The sequence below is a fragment of the Malus domestica genome, chromosome 03 (genome assembly GCF_042453785.1).
Source record: "Malus domestica chromosome 03, GDT2T_hap1".
Classification (NCBI taxonomy): domain Eukaryota; kingdom Viridiplantae; phylum Streptophyta; class Magnoliopsida; order Rosales; family Rosaceae; genus Malus; species Malus domestica.
In genome coordinates this window covers 33,031,916-33,059,635 of record NC_091663.1, presented here as the reverse complement: position 1 = coordinate 33,059,635, position 27,720 = coordinate 33,031,916, and the positions used below count along the sequence as shown (strand labels likewise).

General features: G+C 37.5%; 6 protein-coding genes across 11 annotated transcripts; 1 reads left to right on the top strand and 5 right to left on the bottom strand.

Moving 5' to 3' along the window:
• Nucleotides 1–242: 242 nt before the first annotated feature.
• LOC103421863 (uncharacterized) lies at nt 243–5,928 on the bottom strand. The gene is made up of 7 exons (XM_070819343.1): nt 4,216–5,928; nt 3,102–3,341; nt 2,533–2,622; nt 2,260–2,409; nt 1,996–2,120; nt 1,020–1,149; nt 243–502 (listed from the first exon to the last, which is right to left on the bottom strand). Exons 1-7 carry the CDS (start codon nt 4,780–4,782, stop codon nt 377–379), a joined length of 1,428 nt encoding a protein of 475 aa, XP_070675444.1. The 5' UTR covers nt 4,783–5,928; the 3' UTR covers nt 243–376.
• A 333-nt stretch (nt 5,929–6,261) lies between these two features.
• LOC139194830 (cell wall / vacuolar inhibitor of fructosidase 1-like) lies at nt 6,262–6,561 on the bottom strand. The gene has a single exon (XM_070819749.1). The coding sequence runs from the start codon at nt 6,559–6,561 to the stop codon at nt 6,262–6,264; it is 300 nt and encodes a 99-aa protein (XP_070675850.1).
• A 99-nt stretch (nt 6,562–6,660) lies between these two features.
• Nucleotides 6,661–8,153, top strand: LOC139194829 (uncharacterized). The gene is made up of 3 exons (XM_070819748.1): nt 6,661–6,758; nt 7,437–7,532; nt 7,655–8,153. The coding sequence occupies exons 1-3, from the start codon at nt 6,661–6,663 to the stop codon at nt 8,151–8,153; spliced, it is 693 nt and encodes a 230-aa protein (XP_070675849.1).
• Nucleotides 8,154–11,431: 3,278 nt separating this feature from the next.
• On the bottom strand, nt 11,432–15,130 carry LOC103443962 (BES1/BZR1 homolog protein 4). The gene is made up of 3 exons (XM_008382861.4): nt 14,542–15,130; nt 12,020–12,774; nt 11,432–11,933 (listed from the first exon to the last, which is right to left on the bottom strand). The coding sequence occupies exons 1-3, from the start codon at nt 14,755–14,757 to the stop codon at nt 11,930–11,932; spliced, it is 975 nt and encodes a 324-aa protein (XP_008381083.3). The 5' UTR covers nt 14,758–15,130; the 3' UTR covers nt 11,432–11,929.
• A 1,739-nt stretch (nt 15,131–16,869) lies between these two features.
• Nucleotides 16,870–20,939, bottom strand: LOC103443963 (uncharacterized). 2 transcript variants are annotated; one of them, XM_029100279.2, is made up of 4 exons: nt 20,233–20,939; nt 17,440–17,557; nt 17,104–17,354; nt 16,870–17,015 (listed from the first exon to the last, which is right to left on the bottom strand). In XM_029100279.2, exons 1-3 carry the CDS (start codon nt 20,853–20,855, stop codon nt 17,136–17,138), a joined length of 960 nt encoding a protein of 319 aa, XP_028956112.2. In that variant the 5' UTR covers nt 20,856–20,939; the 3' UTR covers nt 16,870–17,015; nt 17,104–17,135. The 2 variants fall into 2 exon arrangements, with proteins under 2 accessions (XP_028956112.2, XP_070675443.1); XM_070819342.1 differs by having other exon boundaries at nt 16,870–17,354.
• Nucleotides 20,940–21,669: 730 nt separating this feature from the next.
• Nucleotides 21,670–27,324, bottom strand: LOC103411691 (F-box/LRR-repeat protein At4g14103-like). Of its 5 annotated transcripts, none has more exons than XM_070819339.1 (5): nt 24,083–27,324; nt 23,031–23,749; nt 22,792–22,916; nt 22,279–22,413; nt 21,670–22,198 (listed from the first exon to the last, which is right to left on the bottom strand). In XM_070819339.1, exons 2-5 carry the CDS (start codon nt 23,737–23,739, stop codon nt 21,920–21,922), a joined length of 1,248 nt encoding a protein of 415 aa, XP_070675440.1. In that variant the 5' UTR covers nt 23,740–23,749; nt 24,083–27,324; the 3' UTR covers nt 21,670–21,919. The 5 variants fall into 5 exon arrangements, with proteins under 5 accessions (XP_070675440.1, XP_070675439.1, XP_070675438.1 ...); XM_070819338.1 differs by having other exon boundaries at nt 22,792–23,749; nt 24,083–25,882; nt 26,694–27,324; XM_070819337.1 differs by having other exon boundaries at nt 22,792–23,749.
• Nucleotides 27,325–27,720: the final 396 nt, after the last annotated feature.

Here is a 27,720-nt window from a genome sequence, read left to right as displayed (position 1 = left end):
TCAGCCAAATCAAAGCAAGGGAACCCTGAATTTGTCGACGAGATAGGCATATGATATCAGCTTTGCAGCACCCAAACCTCGTGAGGCTTTTCGGATGCTGTATTGAAGGAAACCAGTTGCCGCTTATGTATGAATACATGAAAAAAACTCCTCTCTTTAGAAGGCCAAAATTTTTAATTAGTGAACTTTACAAGCAAATAAAAGAATAAAAAATAATAAGAAAACTAAAAGGTATAAGAAAATAAGCAGTGAAACAGGTAACATTGGTATAATTAGCAGTAGAACATGATTCACATATTCACATGTGGTATTGTTTTCAGAGCTTGAGACTGACTATATACACTTGCATTTTGCACACTCCACGGGGCCCAAGCAATCAAAATTCGAGAACATTATTTAACTGAATCGAGAAGTAAGGTCGACCAACATTGGAAAGAGGAGTATCCACTCTTAATACGATCCCCGAGTCCCCGACATTTCCATTCCACTTGGATCTGCCGACCTGAATACACAAGACCAAACAATAATGAAGAAGATATTAAGAAACAATTGAGTACGAGAAAGTACGTGTTTGTATATTGTAAATTAACAACTTGTTGCGAGTACAACTTATAGTAAGAACATAGGAGTAGGATTCTCTTTTCTCCTAATCTTTCTTCCCTTCGTTCCCTCATCTTTGAATGGTTACGATTGTAAATAAATAAAGCTGAAAGGCTTACACCTCGCCTTGCGAGGCATGGACGCCTCAACTTACGCCTTTGCCACTGGAAACATTGCTTTATACAACAATGAAGCAAACAGCTTTCCAATGAATGTGGTCTTTAGTAACTCTTGTATTTTACTTGGAAATCATGAAAAATCCAGAGTAATAAAAATTTCTTGAGATGTTTACATGAAATTAAAAGCTTAAGAATTTAACAGGTGACAAAGCTTTGCTCTACGTTGTGAGAATAAGTGAGATCCCAGAGAACTAAAGGATAAAAATGATAAAATATGCACTGGTGTCAGCAATAACATACCGACACTGAAGCAAAAGCAGAAGGATGTGCTGTGAATGCACAACCACATATCAGATTCAGCTGTTCCTTCACTGAGTGAATGAGCTCTGCCCGCAAACCAGGATTGCTTCCGCCAAAAGTGGGACATAAACTGACCATTGTAAAATTCCATGAAACATGTCAATACCAACTATCATGAATATTAAAATTGCACATGAAAATGAAAGATGACTTTGCATGTGTTACTTGACCCGGTTAAAAAAATGCCAATATTAATGAGGTGCACACGCTTCACAGGGATGTAAGAAAGTAGTTTAAAACATGCTCAGTACCAATTTTCCCTTGGCAAAAGAAATCTGATGTGAGTTAACCCTCTAATGATCAATATCACAACTTAGGCCACATAAACATTGCAAGTCAAAGATACCAAAGTTTCCAACCGTTTCGTAAAGCTACATGCAGACACGCATCATATGCATGTATCACCTCGTGTAACTCTATGAAATATCACAACAAAATTACTCTTATTAAGCTCCAATTCAACTTGAGAACACACCTTTCGCCCAACCCAACCAACAGAATCATAAATAGCAGGGAAAGAATTAAGATTGGAATGGGAAAGTCCTGCTGGAACCATCAGTGACCTCAAAGACGTCTTTTGGACCTAGCCCTTTTAGGGTAAAAATATTATAATGTTATTCTTTGTATTTTGGTGCAAATTTTTGTCCACAAGACAACATGTGCAGAGGCCAGAAGGGAACGGTAATAGCACTTAAACATCATATTATATCATGTGATCCAGAACAGCATAAGTAACATTCATTTGAGTATCTGACTGGGTTATTAATTATTAACTTATCATAGAAACCAGTATCAACAACCAATATACCTCTTTTCCTATAAACCCTCAACATAGCACACGAATGCAAGAGAAGAACTTTTATTATGGAAAGACAATAATGCACAGCTAAAATATACAGAGACGTCATAACCTAACCTGAACTGTATTGTAGGCCTCACCATGAGACCAGATCGCTGCCAAGCCAAGGCTTGTGAAAGACCCAGTGTAAAAGACTTGTCTGGCCATTGTATCACAGGTGTGATGCGTGTTCCCCACTTATTCTGAAACAAAATAGATTTAAATAAACTTAACTCAAATAAATCAACAGAACTAAGTATAAAATAGTCTTTATAGGTACAAATTGAGAACAAAACTACCACGCTTATTTGTTAAAAGCATTTTCCTAGTTTGCAATCTAACCTTGCGAGAGAAACTGAATCTCATTTCTCCAGGATATTGACCTTGAGCTTGTAGAAGGCCACCACAAAGAGGTAAGAAAGCACTTGTACTAAGTCCTTCACCAGATATATATGTAAATTGCCCGTTTGGAAACTGTAAATCAACAAATGACTGGGCACAGAGGGAACATGAGATCAGTGAATCAACCCCAGAAACCTAATAATATTGTTGACACTGAAAAACAAATATATGAAGGCACAAAAATATGTATTCTAAAGTAAGTAATCAACTTACACAGGCTAAAGGTTTCAGGCAGACCATTGACATTAAGAGCCACCTTCTGTGTTTTGACCACACAGCCGGACAAAGAGAATGCATCCCATTCTGATAATTGAAACAAAAGGGTATATGAGAACATGGCAAGGAAACTGGAAGAAGTGAAGAAGCATCAAGCTGCTATACATGATATAGTCCCTCAATAGTTCACCCAATTCGTTTTATTTTCTTGCACACCTATTGGTGCATTTGATACTCTCCTCTGGTGACTTCTAATGAGACTTTCACTTATTATAAAATAGTCACACACAAGGTTTTTCCTTTCTTATGCTACTAGTGATGCATTGACAAGATTTTCAAACAATTAAGAATAATGCTAGGTAGAAAAGCTATTTCAAATAGTCAATTTTGGATGTCGAGGGAAAAGAGATAAGCAGAGCACAACTCAAACATAAATCAAACTTGAGTTCCAATTATCCTTACATCTCTAGATAGATAGTACCCCTATTCAAATTTATCGTTAGCTTTGATGAATAATTAGTCTTACACGTGCACGTAACAAATTGGTCAAAAGAATTTGATCATACCTTCTTATCATAGCCATACCAAAGTAGGTGTTGCTTTGACAAATGCACAGGAAGAAGAAGAGTTGCATCACGAACAAAGAGTACCGGCCCAAGCTGGACAAGGAAAAGTGATGAATTGTCATTTCTAGATGTGGAACTGCCACTAGAAGCCTCTACTCTCCATAAGTCTCCCCTTGCAAGGAAAGAACTTTCCAGCTTACGGGTTCTAGTATCATAACTTGTGGTGGTATTTACAGTCCCCTGCAATTTAGCACCCCACATAAATAGATAAAAAAAAAATCAAAATGCAGTCGGTAATTGCAGTACCAAGACCAAACATATAAAATTCCACACGATTGCAACTAATGGTTTGGGCGATAATTAATAACGATAAGGAAATGATAATGATACCAACAAATTGATAGTGCTGACAGGATATCAGTAATGATCACCACTAGTTCAACTGACCAGTAAATATAGATGTCAGTCCAAATACATTTCATGAGTAAGTTTCCCATATCAATCAAACTTCTATATATCATAAACACAAACATATATTAGAAATTCCATTTCATGAAATTATTAGACACCCTGTAGATTATAAGCAAATGGTTATAGTTTAATATACCACTTATCATAACACTACAAAACTACCCATAAGAAAATAAAAATAGCATCCATTCAACAATTCTCCTCATCAGGATTTCTGGTTTGGCATACAACCTATCCTCAGAACAAAAAAAATCATACAACCTCTCCTAAACTTACTGCACTGTGCATAAGAAAAAAGACTATAGCATCCTATCACGAATTCTACCATCACATGAATTATTAAGCACCTTGCTAATTACATCGAATTGGTAAACTTTAATCTAGGACCTATCATATGACATATTTCCCATACCAAAAACATATAGAGCAAACTTTCACTGCTGTCAGCACTAAGTGATTACCTATGAAACACAATCATGCTCTACCATAATTCATACGTAATTGTAATTCCTTTACTAGTGGTTCTGGTTCCTTAACAAGTTACAAATGTAGCTTGGCATCTCCAATTAGAAATGAAAGGTGCAACTAGTTCATACATAAAAAACATAAATTACATACTATACTAGTTGGTTGAAAAACTTACCAGCGGTCTACCCAGAAGACCAGCGGACCTTATATTCAAGCCACCAAGTTCTTCATCCACCACACCATCAGAGCCACCGTCACTCTCCACAACCCTGAAATCCTTCAACCGTTCCTTCAGTGGCCCCAAATCTTCCTTACCACTCAAAATCATATCGGCTCTCTGCTTAACCTTATCTGAATCCATCCGAATTACCGCCAAATCAACATTCTCATCGTGCCTAAATGGTACAGGTAAGGTCCTAAAGAACTGCTGAACCATCCCATTCAAGCACGCACCAAAATCCGCCCCTGCTTGCCCAATCCTGTTACCAATATCCAGAATCGCCGAAACCCCATTAATGCCCGGGTTCTCAGCCACCAACCCAACAAAATCCCTCTTACCAAAACTCTGGTTCGGGAATTCAAGGTCGAAGAGCTTCGATGTGTTAGGGTTTGGCCAATGAAACGACGGTGGAGTGATATGAGACTGAATCAAACCCGTGAATCCCTGCGTGAGGCGATCCGCCAAGTCCTGCCCATGGCGCTGCACCTCCTCCCAAGCTTCGAAGGACCTCTCGACCGACATTTCGACGAAATTTGAAAGCTTTTCCTGCTATTCCTCTGAAACAATCACAGCTTCTTCTTAGCACAAACCAACGGGACGAATTCTCGAACCAAAAAACAATGAAATTTGGGATTTTTAGCCACTGATTAGGTAAAACAAATCTAAAACAGTGAAATTACAATCCCAAGCTTGAAAATTTGAGCTCTCGGGATTAGGGTGTTCAGTTCAAATTCGAAAAGGAAAAAACCCAGATAAGTGAAAAGAAAACTCGGAGCTTGGAAATGGAAGCTGTCGAGCTTCTAGGGTTTTTCAGTCAAAATTCGCAAACAAAAAATCCCAAACTTTAAAGGAGAAAGCGAAAATTGAGAAGGGGAAGTTAAAATTTGAATCTTCTGTGAGCTCCAAAGAAGCAACTGAAGACGAAAAGAAAAGGCATGGCCATTAATTAGGGTTTTTGATTTGGGAATTGCGATGAGAGGAGGGGATTGGCTGGATGAAAATGCGTAGGGTGCGTAGTGCGCATATAGTTTCCGTTAACGCGACGCTGGAGGGGAAAGGATGGTGTCATTTGTGGGGGATGTGTGTCGAGTTAGGGATAGGAGAGACTGTTAAGCTCCACAGTTGGTGGATGTAAAGGCCATCACAGACCAATTACAAATTTTATTGAGATTTTTAAAAAAATTTAAATATTATTTTTTGGGCTGATATTAGTTACGCCCCTTGTACTTCAAATTATTATTATTTTTTGTTGGTTGAGTGAACTGCACAAAATACACATGCACAAAAAACTAGGATTTAGGGATTTTCCAAAAAAAAGAAAATTACTTAAACAAATTAAGGACTGATTTGGTATTGCTATGCTTTGAAAAAAAACTGCTGTGAGAATAAGCGGTTGTGCTGTGAAAATAAGCGGCTGTGAAATAAATCAGCAGAGTGTTTGGTAAACTTTTTTGTAAAAGCAGTCTGATAGTGAGTATTTTCATTAAATGAGCAATATAGTTCCGTGTGCTTTGAAAAAAAACCAGTTTTCCAAAGCTGCAAATAGCAGCTTCAATTTTTTCCTTTGATTTCAACTTATTCTCACAGCAGCTTCCAAAATAAGTTTTTTTTTTCAATTTACCAAACACCTAAAACCCTCATAGCTTTTTTTCACGGGTGGTTTTTTTTAAGTACCTCACAGCAGCTTCGCAAATGTCGTCAACCAACCAAAAATATAAAAATTCAAATTTCTACCCAAAAAAAACCCGTAACCGGCTATATAGGGGATTTGGTGGCATGATTTTGTGCATAAATTAAAATTTATGGACATCCATTATCTTCTATGACAATATATTCAAAATTCAGAATTTACTTTCAAAATTTAAAATTTCTAATTGTTGATACGACCATGCAAATCAAATATTGACGCCATTATCGATCAAATTAAAAGGAGGAGACAAGAAATGCAATTCTTGAGTATTATATCAAATTTACTACTTTTTATGATAACAGAAGAGTACATCAAGAGGGCAATACTCTGGCAATTGCTGCAGCCACATAAGCAAGATCATGGGCCGCTTTGCTTTGATCTTTGAAAGGACTGCCACCGGAAAAACCTGTTTCGGATGAATCTGCGTTTGCGACGATATTGACAATGCCTAGCTCTACTGACTTATAGTCACCTTTAGAGAAAGCTTCCGTGGCTTGAGGAAGAGCAATTTGGATCGCATCGTTGTAGTTATTTCTGCAATCTCGTGCGGGGATATTTCCCGGTTCGTCATTGATCAGCTCGTTGATTAGGTCCACAGTTTCGCGTACCATAGCCGTATCTGCATAAATCATTATGATGCCTAAGCCTTTCACATCTGCGGTGGGGCTTCGAGGGGTCTGATTGGAGAGCAGAGACGCAAAGATCAGGATATGGTGTTTGGTTGCATGTTTGTTCGATCAGATTGTCATCCATTGGGAAGAAGACCGTCGGCCTGCTGCTCAGAGCTGGCGTTGGGGGAGTGCAACTGGTTCCATGGCATAGGGCCCCAAAATTTTGGAGGCCTCGAAAATTATTTTTTATTAAATATAATAATATTATATAGAGATAATATATAGAAATACTAATTAAATCAAAATATATACATATAAAAATCTGATGGGCCTAAAACCATTAGACTACCACCTAAAAGCCATCATAGTCTAAAAGGCTAAAAGCCATCACACTACTAGTAGTACTACCTACAATCTGTACGAAAATATATAAAATAATAATTAATAAAGGGCAAATTAATCAATTAAAGTGGAAAACTCATTCAACGAGGCAAACCATTAAGAGATAGACTACTTCTCTTACGCCAAAATCTCATCGCTGCGTTCCATTTTTCTTCTTTTCACACCAGACTACCGTCACTACTGAGGCAAACAATTCAGCGCAGAGCACCAGAACGTGTGCCAGTGTGAGTGTCCCAGACTCCCAGTGTAATTCCCTTCTGTCTTCGTATATTTTCCACAAATTATTAAACCCTAATTTATAAATTTATGAAATTAAAGAGAAACTTCCAAATCATGATGACAATTCAACTGATCAAAGTGATGTAGACTTCGATCAAAATAATATATTTACTAATTTAAGTATATTGACTCGAAATTTGAAGATTTGGGTATTTCTCATCTATAATGATTTTTTTTTCTTTTTTACTTTTCAGGATAAAATCAAGAGAAGAGCAATCACAAAAAATCGCTAGACGCACAAGTATTACGGACTATCAGGTTTCATTGTTCCGACTTACTATAATTTTATTGTAATCTTGTTTGAGATATAAAAGATGACACCTACTAGAAAATATCAATCTGACTACTTAAAGCGTCAAAGAAAAAGAAAAGTTGAACAATTGATTCAGTCTAAAAAATGAGCTATTGATAGGTTCTTTCTAAAAGAAAAAGAACCACAAAGTTCAGTGGATGATTTAATTACGGAACAACATGATGACAATGAAAAATTAGTGGATGATTTGGGCAATGATGAAATTGATGATGACCTTGATGAGAATGATAACCATGAGGATGCTCCTATTGTCACTGATCAACTGAGTGAGTCCATTCCCTCAAACATTTATGATCCTCAAATTTGGAATAGTCTTGATCCCAAATGGATTGATTTGTTGGCAGAAAAAAGTCCCGCAAGAGATCTATCAATTGAGAAAGGTCCTAAAGATCAGTTTAATAGGCGTTTTAATACAACATTTTACACTCGATACTTATCCAATAGAGAGAAATATGATAGAGATTGGCTAGTCTATTCAAAGGATGTTAATAAAGTGTTCTGCTTTTGTTGTAAATTGTTCAAGAAATTGCCTCTCAAAGGTCAATTAGCAAATGAGGGCTACAAAGATTGGACACATTTCAATGTGAGGCTTAAATAGCATGAAAATAGTTTTGATCACATCTCGAACATGACCACTTGAATTGATTTGCGTCTTAGATTGCAGAAAAACTAAACAATTGACAAAGTTGTCCAAGACCAGATCAAGAAAGAAAAAGAGCATTGGAGAGAGTTATTACGAAAGTTGATTTCCATTGTGAAATATTTAGCTAAACACACACTGGCTTTTCGTGGAAATAACGATACACTTTATGAAGAAAGTAATAGAAATTTTATGGGTCTAGTTCAAATGATGGCTAAGTCTGATTCATTGATAAAGAATCATCTTCAACGCTTCCAAAATAATGAGATTCATTATCATTATCTTAGTCATACTATCCAGAATGAGTTTATATTGCTGATATCTTGTGAAATCAAAGATGCAATCATTCAAAAAGTCAAAGAAGCTAAATATTTTACCGTGATACTTGATTGTACTCCTGATTTTAGCCACCAAGAACAGATGACCTTGATCATAAGATGTGTGGATATGAACAGTACTCCAGTAAAAGTAGAAGAATATTTTTTGCAATATCTGATTGTGAATAACACATCAGGAGAATGATTGTTTGAAGAGTTGCAGAATGCATTAAAAGTTCTTGATCTTGATATTGATGATATAAGAGGGCAAGGTTATGATAATGGATCAAATATGAGAGGGAGACACCAAGGTGTACAAAAGAGGCTTTTGGATATAAATCCTAGGGCAATGTACACTCCATGTGGTTGCCATAGTCTTAATTTAATGATTTGTGATATGGCAAACTCTTGTGGCAAAGTGAAAGACTTCTTTGGAATAGTACAACGTATTTACAGCTTGTTCGCAAATTCTACAAAACGATGGCTGATTTTGAAAGAAAATATAAAAAGACTGACTTTCAAATCATTGTCGGCCACACGATGGGAAAGCCGTGTTGCGAATGTTAAAGCAATTCAATCCCAACCTCTACAAATAAAAAAAGCCTTACTCCAATTAGCAGAAAGTGACAATGACTTAGTAACAAGAAGTGAAGCTAAATCTTTGGCAACCTACGACATTGGGAATTTTGAGGTTTTATTGGGCATGAGTATTTGGTATGAAATATTGGCTGCTGTTAATGAGGTTAGCAAACATTTGCAATCTAAAGACATGCTTATTGATGTTGCTATAGAACAAGTACAAGGATTGATTGCTTATTTTGAAAAGTACAGAGAAACTGGGTTTGCGGAGGCTATGATTAATGCTAAAAAACTTGCTATTGAAATGGAAATTGATCCCGTGTTTCCAGAAAAGTGTCAAGTTCGTAGAAAAAAAACATTTTGATGAGAATGAAGGTGAATCATCCCAACCAATTAAACAATCAGCGGAGGAATCTTTTAGGGTTCATTACTTCTTGTATATAATAGATCAAGCTATTGGTTCATTGAAGAGAAGGTTTGAAGAATATCAAGCATATGATATATATTTGGGTTTTTGTTCACTTCAGAGCGGCTGAATTCGATAGATAATGATAAATTGAAAGATTGTTGTGATTGGCTTCAAAAATTTCTCAAGAAAGATGAGCTCTTTGATGTTGTTGGGGATGCATTATTAGTAGAGTTGAAGCTTTTACGAGAGCGTTTGCCAAAATAAATAAAGACATCCATTGACATATTGAACCACTTGAAGATGATGCGTTGTTTCCCGACTGCAAACATTGCATACAGAATTTTGTTAACTATAATTGTTACCGTTGCATCTGCAGAAAGGAGTTTTTCAAAGTTAAAGTTATTAAAATCATACTTGCGGTCAACCATGTTGCAGGAAAGATTAAATGGACTAGCTTTGATATCGATTGAAAGTGATTTTTTAGACAAAATTGATTATGAAGGTTTAATTGATGATTTTGCAGCAAAGAATGCACGAAGAGCCATCTTTAAGTGAAGCTTCAGTGCTAGACTTTTTTAAGTTTTGTTTATTTGGTTTCTTTACATTGAACTTATTGTTAGTTATTAGTACTATGGTTATTTTGTAGCTTTCCTTACATTTAATAATATTTAGAAATAGGTGGTTAATTAGTTTTAAAGTTTATTTAGATATTGCTTTTTAACATCAATACGTTGTTCAATTTTTTTTTTTAAGATGTCTTATAAGAAGGGCCCCTTTTATGAATTTCAGACAGAGCCTCTGAAATCTCAGAGACGGCCATGTGGCTGGTTAGTAGAAAGACAACTAGACAGACAATTTGAATGAGAAATATTAGTGCTTTTGTTGGAGGAGAAGTCGAATAATTCATCATCTTTTCTTTTCTAATACAGTTCAGGTGCAATGACTATGGGTAAAGTAATTTAGGGTTTCGATATTTTGTGGGTGGGTGATAGTATGGTGTACATGTATAGCAATACAAGAACGCTAAACTAGGAAACAATTCCTTATGTAAAGAAAACAACATAAAACAAATCCCTATGTAAATCCGACCAAAATTTAGGGTTTCTAACAGAATTAATCTACAAGAGCCTAGCATGGGATCTTCATTAATACTAATTGGTGGTGTCACAGTCGCTTTATATAGATAGTAAATCTGGCCGGAGTTTTGTACACGAAGTTATTTCACTCTAGTAGAATGCCGAATTTGCTCACGTCACCACCATTTTAAGAACTAAATTACAATTGTTACTTATATTACGGTCCAATGATATTCTTCTTTAGTTGTAAGTAAGAAACTTAGGTTCGAATATCAGAAATGACGAGTTCGCAACCGTTCCTCTTTGTTTGTAAGTGAAAAGTTTTGTGTTCTCCAGCTTTTCTTTTGGTCAAAGACGGTAAAAATATGAAGATTCAAAGCGAGGAGGTTTTCTATCCTGCACACATTAATCTGCATCAAGTGCGCATACCCCAAATGAAATTAAATCCCAGCCTTTCATTTTTATAACTTAAAAAATGAGCGTCTGTGAGGAGTTGATATGGACAACGCGCATCCCATGTGCAGAGAAGAAAAGCTGTCAAAGCAACATACCGTTTGTGGTCGTTCCAGTATGTTTTCAGTCGCAATATGCTGCAGTAGTAGTGGTTTGGTCCACACCTGATGAAAGGAATATTTCTTTTCTTTGTAATAACAACAAACTCTAATAGAACATAAATTTGTCGGGCAAATATCAATCACCGCAAAAGTCCTTAACTTCGTACATGTAAGGAGTTATTCGTCCTTTCAGCTGGCAATGAGATATTTTGTACGTGTCATAATGAGAAAATGTTTGTTACATGTCAGGAGCCAAGCAATGTTTTTGAAATAATACAGAGACGACCAAGAAACCGGATAATTATGCCAAACACACAAGTATATTGTCAAAGAATGTACAAAAGCCAATGGAAGAGAACACTATAAATCTATTCACCCTTGGAGAAGGTTTGACAATTGAGCTATAGCCTAAATCCCCTTTGGTCATTGAACAGTAATTTCAATGGCATAACACACAACACAGGCAGCAGCAGCCAATTCATACATGTACATGGATTCCTTCCAATCAAACTTAAGTTCTAATAAACAATGACCCAAAGGACTGTATAACCACCCTGCACCTCAAAATAACTAACTAAATATGACTCGGGAGAAAATAAAAACTAGGAAAGAAGAATTGATAAAATAAATGGAAAGGAGCGATCGATTGTGCTCACCCTGATTCCTTTTTCTCTTCCCTTTTATCTGGATAAGCACGGGCAAGGAATCAAAGTTTTTCCTCTAACAAGTGATCTTTCAGTTTGTGCAATCCTTTTTCTGCGACGTAACATGATTCAAGTTCACTTCTTTGTGCAGTCTTTTACCTGTACACAACATGGTTTAAGTGAGCAAACGAACAATTCAGAACAAATCACTTGATGTTGCAAATCAAATGTTTACGCTAGCACACCTTGTTCTTGAGCTCCCAAGAGTGAGCTCCAGATCATCGGATCCAGAGTCTTCGTGAATCTTCTCTCCTTCCCATGCCTTAACCAGCCCTGTTGTATTGCATCCAAATGCAAACTCATCAGAAATCACCTCAGACATTGGGATGTCTGCAGCATGATCGGAGCCAGCTGCAATGGCAGGAGAACAAGTCCCACTTTGCCCTGGAGTCCACATGCGGGATCCACCACCAGCTGAAACCTCGTCCTTAAACCCAAATGGGTTTGAAGAGACAAGGCTGAATGTTGGAGAAGTTGGTCCATGGGGAATCGGAATCCCAGCAAACCATTCTGGATCAGGAACAATCTGCCGTCCAGGGCTTGGTGGAGTAGAAGATGGCAGGAAGGGGTATTTCTGCGCAGCCCAACCTGGGCGAGCAGACTGGTCATCCCAGTCAGTTCTCATTCTCGGCGTCCTGGCAGTTGGGGAGCTTAATGGAGGGGTAACAGGAGCACTGATAGAGCCGCTGTGGATGTAGAGGTTTGGTAGTTTGGAAGAGAAGGCTGACGAGGATGCAGATGAGAGGTTTCTGAGCCATGGGATAAGGGATCTGCTATCAGCATTTTGATTAGCAACATAGGAAGATGATGTTGGGCTTGGGAAGGAGGAAGAGCCTGGGCTGGGATTGTACGAAGCACAATTACTTGGGTGGAAAGACGAGCTCGGGCTAGCTACTGTGGATCCACCCATCACTTCCATACGTTCGACCGGCTTGCATCCCTGCATATAATTGAAGATGATTAGTGGCACATAACAAAAAACAAAATAGTTAATAATGCTAAAGTAACCACAATATGAATGGAACTGGAAGTGAGCTATGGTCAAAGTTTTATTAAGAGAAAATTAGGCTGATAATAAAGCAAATATGGAAGAACCCTCATCTGTTTTAACGTTAAATCTAAGTCCATATCTTAAAATGCACGGGGGTGTGTGTGTGCGGTCATGTAAATTAACGATAAAATACCTTATCAAACAGTCATTTTATCAAATTCTAAGGGCCATATGTATTGAGGCGCCAGGTTAGGTAGTAGCAACTACAGTCCTATAATTTCATCATTTAACATGTCCTAAAAGCTGGCAATGGTGTGAAATTATGGTTATAGAATGATTGCAAAGAGCTAGCTAGCATAGCAGCTTGATTCCAAGTAACTTCTCTTTCAGAGGGAGGGAGGGAGACAGAACTGAGAGCACACCCATGGAAAATGTTGTCCCGGATTTCAGGTATAACGGTCAACTATACCATTAACAGGGAAATCTAGCTTCCAACCACGTTTACCTTGCAAGAGGCAGATGTGGAAGCGTGAATGTAAATTAAAGTAATTCAGGGAAATTTGACCCTAATTCAAATTAATCATCTCTTTCACTAATCTCATACAACAACACCAGTACCAGCTGACTTGAACCAGAACCATATTGGGAAAACTTCAACACCACTATATTGTATCTTAGGGGACATCTGCAGTTAACCATTAACCAATATTCTCGATGAACGGTAACTTAAGTCAGTTAAACTGGTAAGGCGTGATTCTAAATACGAAGCAAATTACTCGACACAGGCTTTTCAATTCCAAATAATCAGCGAATTCCATAGCACCAAAGTGGTTAAAAAAGGTACCTTGTCTAACAAGCAATTTAATTGAAGGATATTATCATATTAAGGTAATAAAAAGTTTTATAATATGTAGAGGAATCAAGCTGGCATACAAAGTAAAAGATCAGAAATTCAGAAAAGGCTCTGCCTTTGTTTCCCATAACAAAGTAAAAGATCAAAAATTCAGAAAATGGCATACAAAGCAAGTGGGCATTTTGGGCAGTAAAGTTTGAAAATAATTTGTAAAGCGCATCTTCATCGCCTCGAGATCTACGTAGCTCCCCTGGGGTTTCAGACAGCAGAGTCTCCCTCCACACAAAAGCATAGAGAAAGAGAAAGGGAATCTAGTGCTCCCACGCGAAAAAGCGATCTCGCAGAAAAGATAAAGTGAAAAAGAACAGGGCTGACTATATCTAACGTACGCCGGTGACCCAATCTAACCCCACACGGTGAATTCTGTTACCCCGGATAACGTGCGCCGGTAGCAATTTCCCGGCCAACACGGGCCGGTGAACCCGGCGCTAGTTAGCAACTTCTGCTAAAATGCGCCACTACATCATCGCTCCTTCAGAGCAGAGCGATCGTACTTCCTCACAGATCATCTGCATGGTGATCGTTGATCAACATTCCGAACCAACACCCGCTCCGTCGGGCGCACGTTAGCACATCCCGCTAAAATGCGCGGTCGGCGGAGTTTAAAAGCTTAACGGCAACTACCGTTCGAGTTAGCAATTTTTCTCGAGCTTAACGACAACTGCCGTTCAAATTTACCAATTTTTATTGAGTTTTTCTACAGAATTTAGTATTAATCAATCAATCGCGGTAGAAATTTAATGGATACTGGTAATTAACAATTGAACAGTGGTTAAAAAGAAAGGAATTTTAGTTTTTTTTACCTTGCGGTAAGTGGTACCGTCCAATTCGACGGTCCAACCAGCCTCGTCGCAGAGAGCCTTGAGGACCTCATTGTTGTCGCAGTGCTTGGGGAGCTTGTAGTTTCCATACATCCTCAGGCCTGCAAATATCTTCGCCGCTATGGCCCTCCGCCTCCTCTCTCTCCTCTTATTGTTCTCTCTCTCCTTCGACGTCGGCAATCGCGTCCCCGACGTCATCTCCAATCAAGCACCCCCTCGCTAGCTGGTTCTGAAACGACGCCGTCAGCTGTTAAGATTGAGCTGAGAACTGAGGAGTAGTGTGAGAATCGAATCTTCGGAAGCTGGGGAGAGAAGCTCCGGCGAGACGACGGAGTTTGACGGAAGAATTTGGAGTGGGATTGGAGTCGACCGGGGACTTGAACTTGTGGAGGATCGGTGAATTAGATCGGATCTGTGGGGCGGGCGTTAATCGGGTCGGGTTAAGGGGCTGAGGGGAGAGCGCTGTCGAAATCGGACGGGAAAATGCGAAGTGAAAGCAGAGCATGAACGTCTGGGATTTGTAACGAGAGAGATTTTGGGAGAGGACTTGTATTTGCTTTTATTTTATTTTTAATCCATGCAAATAAAGTTGACCCCAAAACGATGACGTTTGCGCCAAGCGGAGCATCCAGACCAAAAGACAAAAAAGCTGATTAAACGTTCATAGAGGTAAAACCTAATTTCACAACACGTGTCCCCACCTCTGCGCTTCGTCCGTAACTGTCTCAGTCCAAAACGATTGATAACGAAAATAAACCACGCGCTTGTTAAAGTCCGGCGCACGTGCCGGTGTGTTGGGGGTGTTTGCTCCGTCGCGATGTATGCGTCACGCGTGGCAAAACTTTCACGTGACCGCACGCCAACAGCACCACCCTGCGGGTCCGACATTGGTTTCTGTTGGGTCCACTGCTCTCGCCAACGCGGAGTGCGGCAAAAATCAAAGAACAAAAGCACGTGCAAAACTGGAGGCAGAAGACCAGTCAGCGGTTTGGCTCCCTCATGTCTTGTTTTTAATTTGGTATTTTAAATTAAACTGGAACGGATAAATCATTAAAAAAATAATTTGTGTTAAAAGATTCTTTCACCACGAATTCATCTTTTATCTTCAATTTAGATAAATTTGAAAATTAGCATCTGTCTTTTTTTAAATTTTATTTATTTATTTAACATACATTAAATCTAATAAATCATCTATTTCGATTCTCAACACTAAACAAAACCGTTGTGTTTTAATGTAACCCCTACAGATAATGGCCTCATGCCCATGATTGTTGCGCTAACACTGTCAATCACAAAAACACAATCATGAATATTCTCTAATGCACATTTTGGTCTCGTTTGATAAAGATGATTGACTTAGATATCACTATTCATTATATTGAAGACATTTTGACGAAAGAAATGGATGACAACTACCTTATTTTGTTCAAGTTGAAAGTTACTCATTAAGTAAAGTCATCATTTTAATCCTACCATTTTTAAAGGAATTAATACAAATATATTTTCTTCATGACCAACCTTCAATTTAAACAAAATAAGGAAGTTGTCATCTATTTCTTCCTCCACAATGTTTTCACTATAGGGAATAGCTTTATCCAAGTCACTCCTTCCTATCAAACCATGCCTTAAATTACACTTTTAAACAATAGCCGTTAAATCCTGTTAGTCGTTAGGTTAAATAATCTAACTCCTCTTATCAAATGTGCAACTTGTTTTAAAATATATTCAAACGTGTAACTTAAACGTGCACGTTTAATATAAACAAGAGAGTCCGGTCACAACCGACATCAACCTTGCGCAGTTTTGCTTATAAAATCCCTCAAAAAGTACAAATCTATTCAAAAGATTATGCTGCCGACTTCACTAGTTCTCGTTATTAAAAAAAGCATTTTGACGAACAAAATCACAGATATTCACACAATTAAATACTTTGATCTTATGCTCAAATTGGTCAGGCAGCATAAATTAAATTAAAATGCACATGTCAACATCACATGTCCGCTATTGCACCACGTCTCGAGTTCGATTCCTTATTTATAATACTGCCTGTATCAAGGGAACTGGGTTTTTTTTTCTATGTTATTCTATGATTCTGTTTAGATATATGCAATTTGTTTTGCCTGCCTACAACTCAACTGCTGTTTCTGAACAGAATAAATGGTCGGTCGGATTCGAGATATCAGCACATGCTGATGACCAAATGAAGCAAAGCAAGAAGATTTTTGGATGCCCCAGATGGAAACAAGAAAATCATGGTGTCCAGTCCATCAATGATGGAACACGGATGAACAAAATCAAAACACCAGCAAAACCGAAAAGAATGTAACTCTTTATACGCGGATTAGGTTAACGGAGTTAAGAATGAGTTAAGCATTTACGGAACATCTAAAACAGTTTCACATTCATACGGGGAAGCTAAATTACGCTTTCAACAGAATGTTGCACCTGAATCCTCGCTATATAAAAAGAAAAGGGTTCAGAACAAAAGTAATCGAAATGGCACAAGAAGGAAGCAATTACCAAAGACAATGAGCCTCAAATTACCTGGAACATGTTCTGCAGATCTGAAATTAGCCTCACAATGTAACTTCACTTAGCTTCAAAACCTCCTTTAGCAGTCGACTAACAGAAGACTTTACTTCGTCAGGGACAACCAGCTCTGGAGGCACAGCATCCAGAGCATATAATGCGATAGTATTCATTACATCTCTAAGATCCAGATTCTTGGCGCCTCCGTTCCACACATTCTGATTTGCAAACTTGCACGACTGTTTCAAGACACATTTACTGCAAACCTGAACGTGGCCAAAACACAAAAGCACAATTAATTGAGCTGAAATACACCAGAAGAGGGAAAGAATAATAGGACAATTGGCTAACCTTGTCTTCTGGAATTTCAAAAAATTTACGCATTCTTTTAGCCCCAAACACGCTCTTTCTTGCAAGGGAAGGGCAACCGAGGAGGGCCACCTTTTTCAAGTCTGAGCCAGACAACCATCTGGAAAACCAAATTTCAAGGGCATAAGCATGGAGACTACTGATTAGAAGACTATCAAACTAACAGAAATTAACAGCAACAAATAGTAATATTACACAATAAAAAGTTGCAGCAACTTGATAACATCATGAAGTCATAAACACAAATTCCTAAAACTCTCATACATAGCTTGGTGTATAAAGCCGGAAATCAGACTGCTCTAGATTGTTTCCGTGCTTCTAAGGGCTGCTGGAATGGTGCATGGATGCAATGAAAATATTGTTTTGAAATTTGAAATCATCTCCAATCTTCTTTCTTCCTACATCTCCACCGTACGATTTCTCAACTCTTGTCAAGCAGCATGATAATAGTCTCACTACAGGTCTGACCCTGTCTGGTGAAAATTAGATATGGTCTGTACACTGTAGTGAAACCACAGACAATTTATGATTTCTCCCAGCTTGTATTACAAAGAATTTAGCTCCACAGGGATCCCGACATACTTTCAGCATCAAGAACATTTAAAAGCTATAGAAAATTAGAAAATTGAATGCCAAACATGACCTCATCAAGAGTACTGATTAGAAGACCAAATTTTAAGAGCATAAGAATGGAGACTACTAATTAGAAGACTATCAAACTAACAGAAATGTCAAAATTACATATTAAAAAGTTCAAGCAACTAGATGAAATCACCAATTCGTAAAATTGAATCCTAAAACTCTAGTATATAGCTTGGTGTTTAAACCTGGAAATCAAACATCCGTAAATTGTTGCAATACTTCTTAGTCAAGCAAATGCAATGAAAAGATTGTTTTGAGATCATTTTTAATCTTCTTTCTTCCCAAGTCTTTAGTCAAGCAGCATGAAATTAGTCTAACTAAAGAACTGTCTGATATCTTCTGGTGAAAATTAGACATGCTCTGTACACTGTACTCATAATTATGTAGCAAAACCACATAGAATTTATGTTTTCTCCCGGCCAATCTTTTAAAATGACTTTAGCTCCACAATGAATCCAACATACTTTCAGCATGGCACACTTTCATACCTACTAGCTATGCAAAATTTAGAAATTGACTGCCAATCATGAACTTGTGAACTTCTAAAGAGTTACCATAGATTGTTTGGAAAAAAGTAGCAGAATTCATGATAAATTGACATAAGCCTTGTCGCTGGTATGCACATTGAAACAATGAATGGTATTTGTGTCCGGTCAACATTCCATTCAAGAAACTTTCCCTCAAAGAAAAAAAGCTCCTCTGCTAGTGAAGCAGTGCCCACCTCAATAACCCCAGCATTGAACATCCAATAAATGACAGTATATCAGCTATACATACCGTGTGGAAAATAAAAAATTCCAGTGCAATGATGAGAATGTTGAAACCCCCCATAGGCCCCGCTCCTAGGAAGCTTAAATCGCAACCAAAGGCATTCAACAAAACTTCATCGCATCTTCTCAACTACATCTCTTCTTCCGTGAAAGTTACTTTGAGTTTTAAGAACATAGACACTCCACTACCCGTAACCAAGAAACATAATTAACCTAAGCCTCTCATCAGCCTCTCTGTGTATATCCTACACTAAGAGCAAAACATAAATAAATACTATGCCGTTCTATACAGATACATCAACACTGACATTTCACATACCGATTTCTCAGTCAAATCCAAATAACCATTTCCCGTTTGGGGGTTGTAGCTTACACATTAACAGATTAAGAAACTACTTAGACAATTAAAGCAGAGATATAGGACAGGAACTATAAACACGAACTCAAATCATGAACTCATATACAAAATTTTGAAAATTTGAATGACAATCATGACGTCACGAACTTCTAAAGAATTAGCATATCTTGTTTGGGAAAAGTATCAGAATTCTAATGAATTGACATAAGCCTTCGCAAATTTATGAACAATGGGACAGTGAATGATATTTGTGTCAGGTCAACATTTCATTGATGAAACTTTACCCTCAAAGAATAAACAGCTCCTCTGCTAGTCGAGCACTGCCCACCTCATAAGCCCCAGCAATTCTCATCCTACTAATGACATTGTATAAGCTACGTACCATGTGGAAAACTAAAAACAAAATTTCAAGCGTGAAATGAAAATGATGAAAAACCCCATAACCCCAGGCACCTTGGCAGCTAAAATCTTGATGAAAGGCCTTCAACAAAACTTCATCACATTCTATCCCGAATACATCTCTTCTTGTGTGCAAGTTATTTCAAGTTCTAAGAACATAGCCACCCGACCACCAGTAACTTAGAAACATAATCAACCTAAGTCTCTCATCAGCCTCTAAATATATATCTCATACTAAGACCAAAATGAAATATAAATACTGTGTCGTTCTATACTGATACTTCAACACTGACATTTCACATACCGGTTTCTCAGTCAAATCCAAATAACCTTTTACCGTTGGCCGGTTATAGTTTACATGTTACAGATTGAGAAACAACTTAGACAACTAAAGCAGAGACTAGAAACCCCAGTTACCAAGAAATCGAAAGAAACATTGGACAGGAACTATAAGATGTAAACCTCCAAAATCACTTTTTCTTCCTCAATTTTTTTCAGAAACCGACGCGAATCATAAGAAAAAAAAATCCATGTAAACAAACATACAGAAGCAAATAGAGCTAACAAAAACAAATTTGAAAATAAAAAGAAGGTAAAAATGCTTACTTTGCAATCAGTTGGTTATCTCTGGAAAAACTTTCGACCGCAAACCTTAGGAAACTACGGCCATAACTGTTGTTAAAGCAGCTAAAATCCAACCTATCACCATTTACAAACAAGAAATTGGCATCTTTAAAGTAGCCTTCTTTGTACAAATGGCTCACCACCACTTCCATATCCTGCGACAAATCTTTCAACATATTCGACCTCTCTTTCGTCAACTCTTTGCGCTTCCTACCGCTGCCGTCCGCCGCAGCCGCCGCCTTATTCGTGAACACCGAGTATAAACTGGCCTTACCCTCAGAATTGGGTTCTCTCTTCTTTGCTTTAGTTTCGCCATTCGAATTGGCTCGCAAGCTCCTGACCTCCTTCTCCAAATCCCTCAAGCTCTTCTTCAATGCGTTGTCTTCGGCTTCGCTGTCAGAGTTTTCGCGTTTTGGGGAGAGTTCGACGGCCTCTTTGAAGAGTAGGTCCAGAGGCTTTCTGGGTTTGGTTTGGTTCTCAGTTTGGTGCGAGGAGGTGAAGAATCTGCGAGCGATGGAGAAGAGTGAGAGGGGTTTGTGAATTGTTTGGGAAATGAAAAGAGAATTTTGGGGTTTAAGGAGGAGGACGGTTCTGAAGGGAGACATTGGCGATGGGTTTAGGGGGTAGAAGTCTTTTGGGGGTTTTGTTGGGGATTTAGAGCATCTCGATACAGCGTGTCAAAATTCTAGGATAACCAAATCAATTGGAACCAACTCAAAGTAACCCACAAGAAATATATAAAACGAAATGCAAGAACAAAATATAAAAGACACTAAGATTTTAACGAGGTTCATCAATGGTCAATGTAATTGGAGTTCGTCCTCCAAGTAGTAGGAGCTCATCCAATAATTCACTATTAACCAAATGAGAGTTTGCAAAGTGTTGGTAAGCTCACAACCTAAAACCCCAATACAATCGATAGCTCTCACACACCAAAGAAACAAATAGAGAAAGAAATATGGTGATTAATTTCTTCTCTATACAAAGATCAAAACTATTACAACAAATAAAACTTTGATGGAGTGAGAACTAAACAATGAAAGGGCATACTTTCTTCTTGGAGCTACTGAAAAAAAACCAATACGTGCTCTCTATTTTTCTGCTACTATATGGCTGTCTTGCTCTCTCAAAGATGGGCTACTAAAACAAATGGTGCTCACTCCTCTCTCACTCATTCGGCTGCCACCTTCATCCATTTTGAAAGCACCAAAAAACAAAACCAATAATAAGGCTACTTGCTACATTTTACCTTTTTTTTTCTACAAACATTATCATGACCCTTTTTATCTTTTCAACAAACATAATGATTTGTCTATCTCCTTTTGTTTATTTTATTTAGCCGAAAGTTGTTTTGTCATTTGGCCATAATTCAACACTTACACAATATCGTAACCGTGATTCGTGTTACAACATAACCTTGTTTGAGACTATAATCATTCAAATTTACACTCTAAAGTTACATAATTATGTTAATGTTATATTAGTTACACCAAATGACATTGGTATTACTATACCAAAGTTACCCTTTACAAAGTGGATAAAAGATGCTAAACAAAGTGGACAAGAAATGTAACATTCCAAAACCAACATCTGCAAATCAATCCATCTTAAGATTAACAAAGGTGATTGTGTGATTTACAACTTTGATGACAGAATCCGCTGAAAGATTTTACACAAGTTCAACCCAACAACTCCTAGAACCCCTCTCAAGCATTAGTTCTTTGTATAACTCATCGTTATAGACAGTCATCTTAGTCAAAACTTTACCGTTGTTTAACAAATACTTGGCCACTTTCTTCACATGTGGGTATCCCTCGAATCCCCTTACAGTGATGGTTTTGAGGTGTGATATCAGACAAATAGGTGGTGTACTCCATCGATTCTCCGAGTATAAGACATCTTTCGAATAACTTTCAGTCTCGTCATAATTCTTAACACATTCCTCGTCCTGAGAAAGAACAAATGATCGAGAACAATAAATAGCTGCAGGTTGGTATATATGACTGCATGAGTGGAAATACATCTTACTTTTTTATGTTCGATTACAAGAGATTCCAAATTAGGTGATTTCTCGAGCAACTCTGTTAGCAGATCCCAGTGATAGCAATCATAAAGAACCAACTTCAATTCGGTCAAATGATCGAAAGCAGGCAGACAACCCTCCTTCACGAAATATAAAGAATTGATCAAACATAAACTCATCATGCATAAACTAGACGCTCTTTCAATTCCCACAAATTATCAAATGCAGGCAGCCAATTACCCTTTGTGAAAGGTAAAACATTGATCAAACATATGAATTAAACATTTACCGATGCATAACATACTATTTAACACCATCAATCGCCAAAACATAATACAGGTGGTTTGAAATACAAACACTACTTTGGTACGAAGTAAGAATGATAAATAGGATAAAGAGAATGGAAAAAGATGGCATGCCAGGGATGTGTTTTTGCCTCATCTAGCTTTTGATAGTGTAAGGATATGTGCAGACGAACTTTAATGTAAAAAAGGAAATGAGTTACGGCATATACTTACCTCCACAAAATGAGCTGAAATAGACAGACATTTAACATTGGAAAATGCCTCACGAAGCACAGTTGCTCTTTCTGAAACCTCATCATCCCAGTATTGCCCATAATGGTAATAGAGATCAACCCTGCCTTTGACGAGGGAGTTTAAATTCTCAAACAAATAAACAGACAAATTATCATGCTTGATGTCAAGGTTTTCAAGCTTTGGGGCGTTAATAGAAATATCGTACAAAAAATCTTTACCAACAATCATATCACTGAAGAAGGTCATTCTTAATCTCTTCAGTTCAGGCGCAGAGACCTTAAAACTCAAAATTAATGCATCTCTAATAGTTGCATCTATAGACAAATCTTCAAGAACAGGGCAGCATGTGAAAAGCTTCTCCACTGAGTCGTCTTCAGGATAATCAACTTTGACATCAAGGAACTTGAGGCTTGGGAAACTGCTTGACGTAGGAGGAGCATAGGTAATACAATTTGACTTCACCTTGAGAACCACCAGTGTTTTGCACATGAAAACGCATTGAGGCAACTCGAAAGTCGGACAAACTATATTATCACTATAAACACAAAGATCAAGTTCAACAACATTATGCCTGATGGCAGTGCAAATCCAACCTACAATACGAGAGAAATCTTCAACACGACAGTAACAATGAAGTCGAAACTTTTGGATATCCAACGAGTCACGAAGTGAAAGTACCCTATCTACAAACATCAAAAAACCAACATAGTTCGACATATATTCTTCCTTCCAAGTAGTAGACATTTGTTCAAATTCGAAGTCTAGATTGGGGACAGAACCATATATACTCTTCCATCTTGTGGACAGAATGCTGGTCCTCACGGAATATTTTGTTGGAATGAAGGAGAGTATGTGACAAAGAACTGCATCCGGCAATTCACTAATCCTATCTTTACCCTTTGCTTGAGAATTCGACTTTGAACACATTTTTATGTACCTGAATATTTAAGTAAAAAGAAAAAAGAGAAAAAAAAAAAAACAAGTACAATCAATTAATTTACCTTGGCAGCTATCTTCCCATGAAATTCTACTATGTAGAAAGAAAATAATAATAATAATGATAATAATAATGTTGGCAAACAGACTCGAGAAGAAAAATAATCGAAGGCAACATTTTCATTAAAACTCGATTTATTCTAGAATTATCAACAGAAAACAAAGGCTAGATTTTGTTCACAGGGCAAGAATTTTGAACTTTCTATTAATCATTAATCAGTTTTCTTGGTAACCAAACAGATGGTAAGGAAGTCATAAGGATGAAGGAAGGTACCTGAAACGTTCTGAGCTTAATGTCCCAGTAAAAGATAGTAGGAGCAGCAAAGAGGAATAAAACTATGATTGGTTGCTGAGAAACGACGGGAGAAGTGTATATATATATATATATATATATAAGAAAATGAGAAGCTTATCGAGAACGATTGGGTTTCGACCATGTCAGCTGCTTGACTTTGAACCTTTCCAGCCTTCCCGCCCACGCTTTGATAAAACTCACTAAGAAAATGAAAAATAAATAAAGAAATGATACTCTCTATTTGGGCCCCTATTTAATATCGTGCTTTCGAGACCAACTGAAATTTAGTAAGCTAAGTCCAAATATCACTATCATTATAGTATATAGCAGTATCTCTTATGTAAAATTATAGTGTAGTAGTATTATTGCGTAGTTGCATTTTTTTTTTAGATTCAACTCTAAGTACTGACGAGTTTGATCCAAAATATTACATAAATTATCTTCTCATATAAAAAAACATGTGTAACATTACATCAATTAAACCCAAAGACCAAATTGAAGATTCATTGCCTTTTATATCGCATAGCAAATTGTGATAAAATGTAATTAACCAAGCCATCCAAGGATTGGTATGAACTATGAAGAACCACCATGTTTGGTGCAAATATTTGCCTTTTCCATTAGCTTTAGGATTCTATCTCTAATCCCCTCCCCTTCTTTCTCCGTCATTATTTTTCTAATTGTTCCTTCAATCTCCCCTCTATCCATCCCATGCTCCAACTGCAACCCAACTTTCCACACATGACTCACATATCCTGCATTTGCCATTTAATCACTTAGACATGGCATGCAAATCATAGGAACCCCCTCACAAATACTCTCCAATGTAGAGTTCCAACCAATATGAGTCCAAAACACTCCACGGCTTGATGTGCCAGCACTTCTTTTTGTAGAGCCCATTTCACGATGTGGTCTTTTCCATTCAAGGTCTCGAAAAATGCGTTAGGCAACTGTTTGACCTATTTTGACCCGTGAACTAACCCAAGTCGAACCACCCACAAAAATGATCGGTTGCTATTGGCTAGACCCCAAGCTATCTCCAAAAATAGGGTTTCATTAATTGCATCAATGCTCCCAAAGCTCACATAGATGACAGATTGTGGTGCTTGAGTGTTCAGCCATGGAATGCAACATTGGTCTTGTGATAATAAGTTGCTGCTTGAAGAAGTGCTTGCAGCAAAGCACTTGTGAAACGGGCCTACGGAAAAATCGGAGTGTTGAATTCTTGGCGGATTGTGGCAAGTGAATTTCCTTCAAGGTCTTCAAAAGTATTGAAAATGATACCACAGGAGGCTTCGACTCCCTTCGTCAGGCCAAAAACTGATTCATGTTGTAGAACAGTGGATGTCCACTCAAATAATTAAATAATGGACCCTTCCTTTGTTTGTTGAAGCTTGCTGCACACTACTCCCATTTTCTATATAAATACAAACCCCATACAACATCAAAGTGTGAAGTTCACGGAAGAGATTGTGAAAGAGAGAAAGAGGAAGGAAAAAGAGAGGAAGAGGAGAGGAGAGAATAGAGAGAGAGTTATCTTTGTACTCCTATTATTCCAAATTATAATGAAAGCACTACTACTGCCTCGAGGACGTACTCCAGTCACACTGACTGTAGAGGAATCTTGTAAATTTTGTGTCTTGTTTCATTTATTCCACTGCACACATCGTCGATTTTACAACAATTCATAGAATTTTTGTGGCTCCTTTGTTTTGAGCACATGAAGGTCTTTGACTTTGAAAAGTGGAAGCTCTAGTATTGGCTCTTCTAGCCGAGAATCTGTTGATCTCAACATAGAAAGATATGCATGCAAATATAAGTATGTAATTGTGGTAACCCTAAAAATACAAGTATATATTAACATATAATCATCTGGATTGTACCTAACAATACCATAATTTTGACTCGTTATCTTGTTTTCTTCTCTTTTTAATACAATGATGGTTTACTTATGGGGGAAGAGTGTTTCTTGGTCACACTAATGAATAAGTCATAACTAAATATCGAACTCAAAACAAATTATAAATTATTTACTATGTGAATTGAACTTGATATGGATACATTTCTTGACCTTTCAGCTAGATCAACTGATCTAGAACTGTTGACTGGCCACCCTTCATTTATTAATTAGCTAGAAACCAAAGGATTTTCCCAACTTATTTAAATTGGTTTATTACGTAAATCACATACACATTACAATTCTTCGATTTCTAATAAACGGCATATATAGATCGAAGAATTACTAATAGATTGACTTCAAGTTCGATAGAACCAACCCCAATTAATTAAACAATAACAGAAGATGGATTCAAGATCTTAATTATTTTATATACCGTGACGTAACACTTGACGATAAATAAATAATTTTTTCACACATCTTTTCTTATTTTACACGCCTCTACTTATTATTTTTTTCTTTAATTGTTTTTGGATGTGATAAACTTTCTAAAAATCAGAAATAATAAGATTGTGCATAGGTAAAAAATGGATGTGGAATTTACACCCTCGACAAAAATAAGAAGGGGATGTATACGTACCTAGATTGGAAAGGAAATTTTCATAAGAAACTCATAAGATACGACACAGTTACCTTGTATGGGAGGTAACCCTTTTCAGCAGAAGTGGAAAAAAGCAGCATAAGCAAGAAAGGAAGACGCAGCCGAAGTCCTCAACAAAACCCTTGGGAGCTTAAGGTTCTCAGCAACATGTTGAGATAAACTAAATAGCAACCTAGCCAAATATTCATCTGATAGCAACCTAGCCAAATATTCACTGAAGGGTTCAAACTTCAAAGCAATTGAAGTTCAGAAGTGAAATGAACGCCATAAAATCGCTCATGGAGGCCTCGGTTCGAGACAATTCAACGGGGATAGAGTGGAAGTTGAAGTGTGGATGGGTTTGTAGGGTTGAGAGACTTGAATTGGGTGTGGATTATGGTTATGGAGAAGCCTTTGTGGTGTAGAACGTTGGCCAGTTCTAGCATAGGGTTTATATGTCCTTGAAGAGGCATTGGGAACAAAATCAATCTCAAACCCTTCATTTCCTCCATATTAGAACTCAGTGGGAGTACTCTCTGTAATGTTCTCATCGACTAATAAATTCCTCCGTAGTAGAACTTAGTGGAAGTATATTTTAGATAAATAATTGTAGTGAACAAATGGATTGGTTGATCTCATCGAGGATCCATATTCCTTATAGGCGGCAGATGCAGAATTATACAAGAGAATAAATACTCTTTCTGCCTAATGCTAATAATTGATGGTTTTATAGATATAAATAAAATAAAATAAAATATAAAAAACTGTTTTTTTGGGCCGCAGGTTTGCTATCCTGAATTATGTGTCTCCTCTGTGTCTCTTTTTTCGTTTTGTGACACGTGTCCTTCACTTAACTTTAAAACTTAATACTTGTTACTTTGCATAAAATTTAATTAAAAATTAAAAAAACTCAAAAAAAAAAAAAAAAAAAACCCACTGTTGAAACTCATCATCCCCAATATCCCTGCAATCCTTCCCCCAATCTCCCGCAATCCATCAAAAGAAGCTCTTAAACCCCGTGGAAACTCATCATCCTAATTAACCCCATCAATCCAATCACTTATCACAGTCCTCAATCTC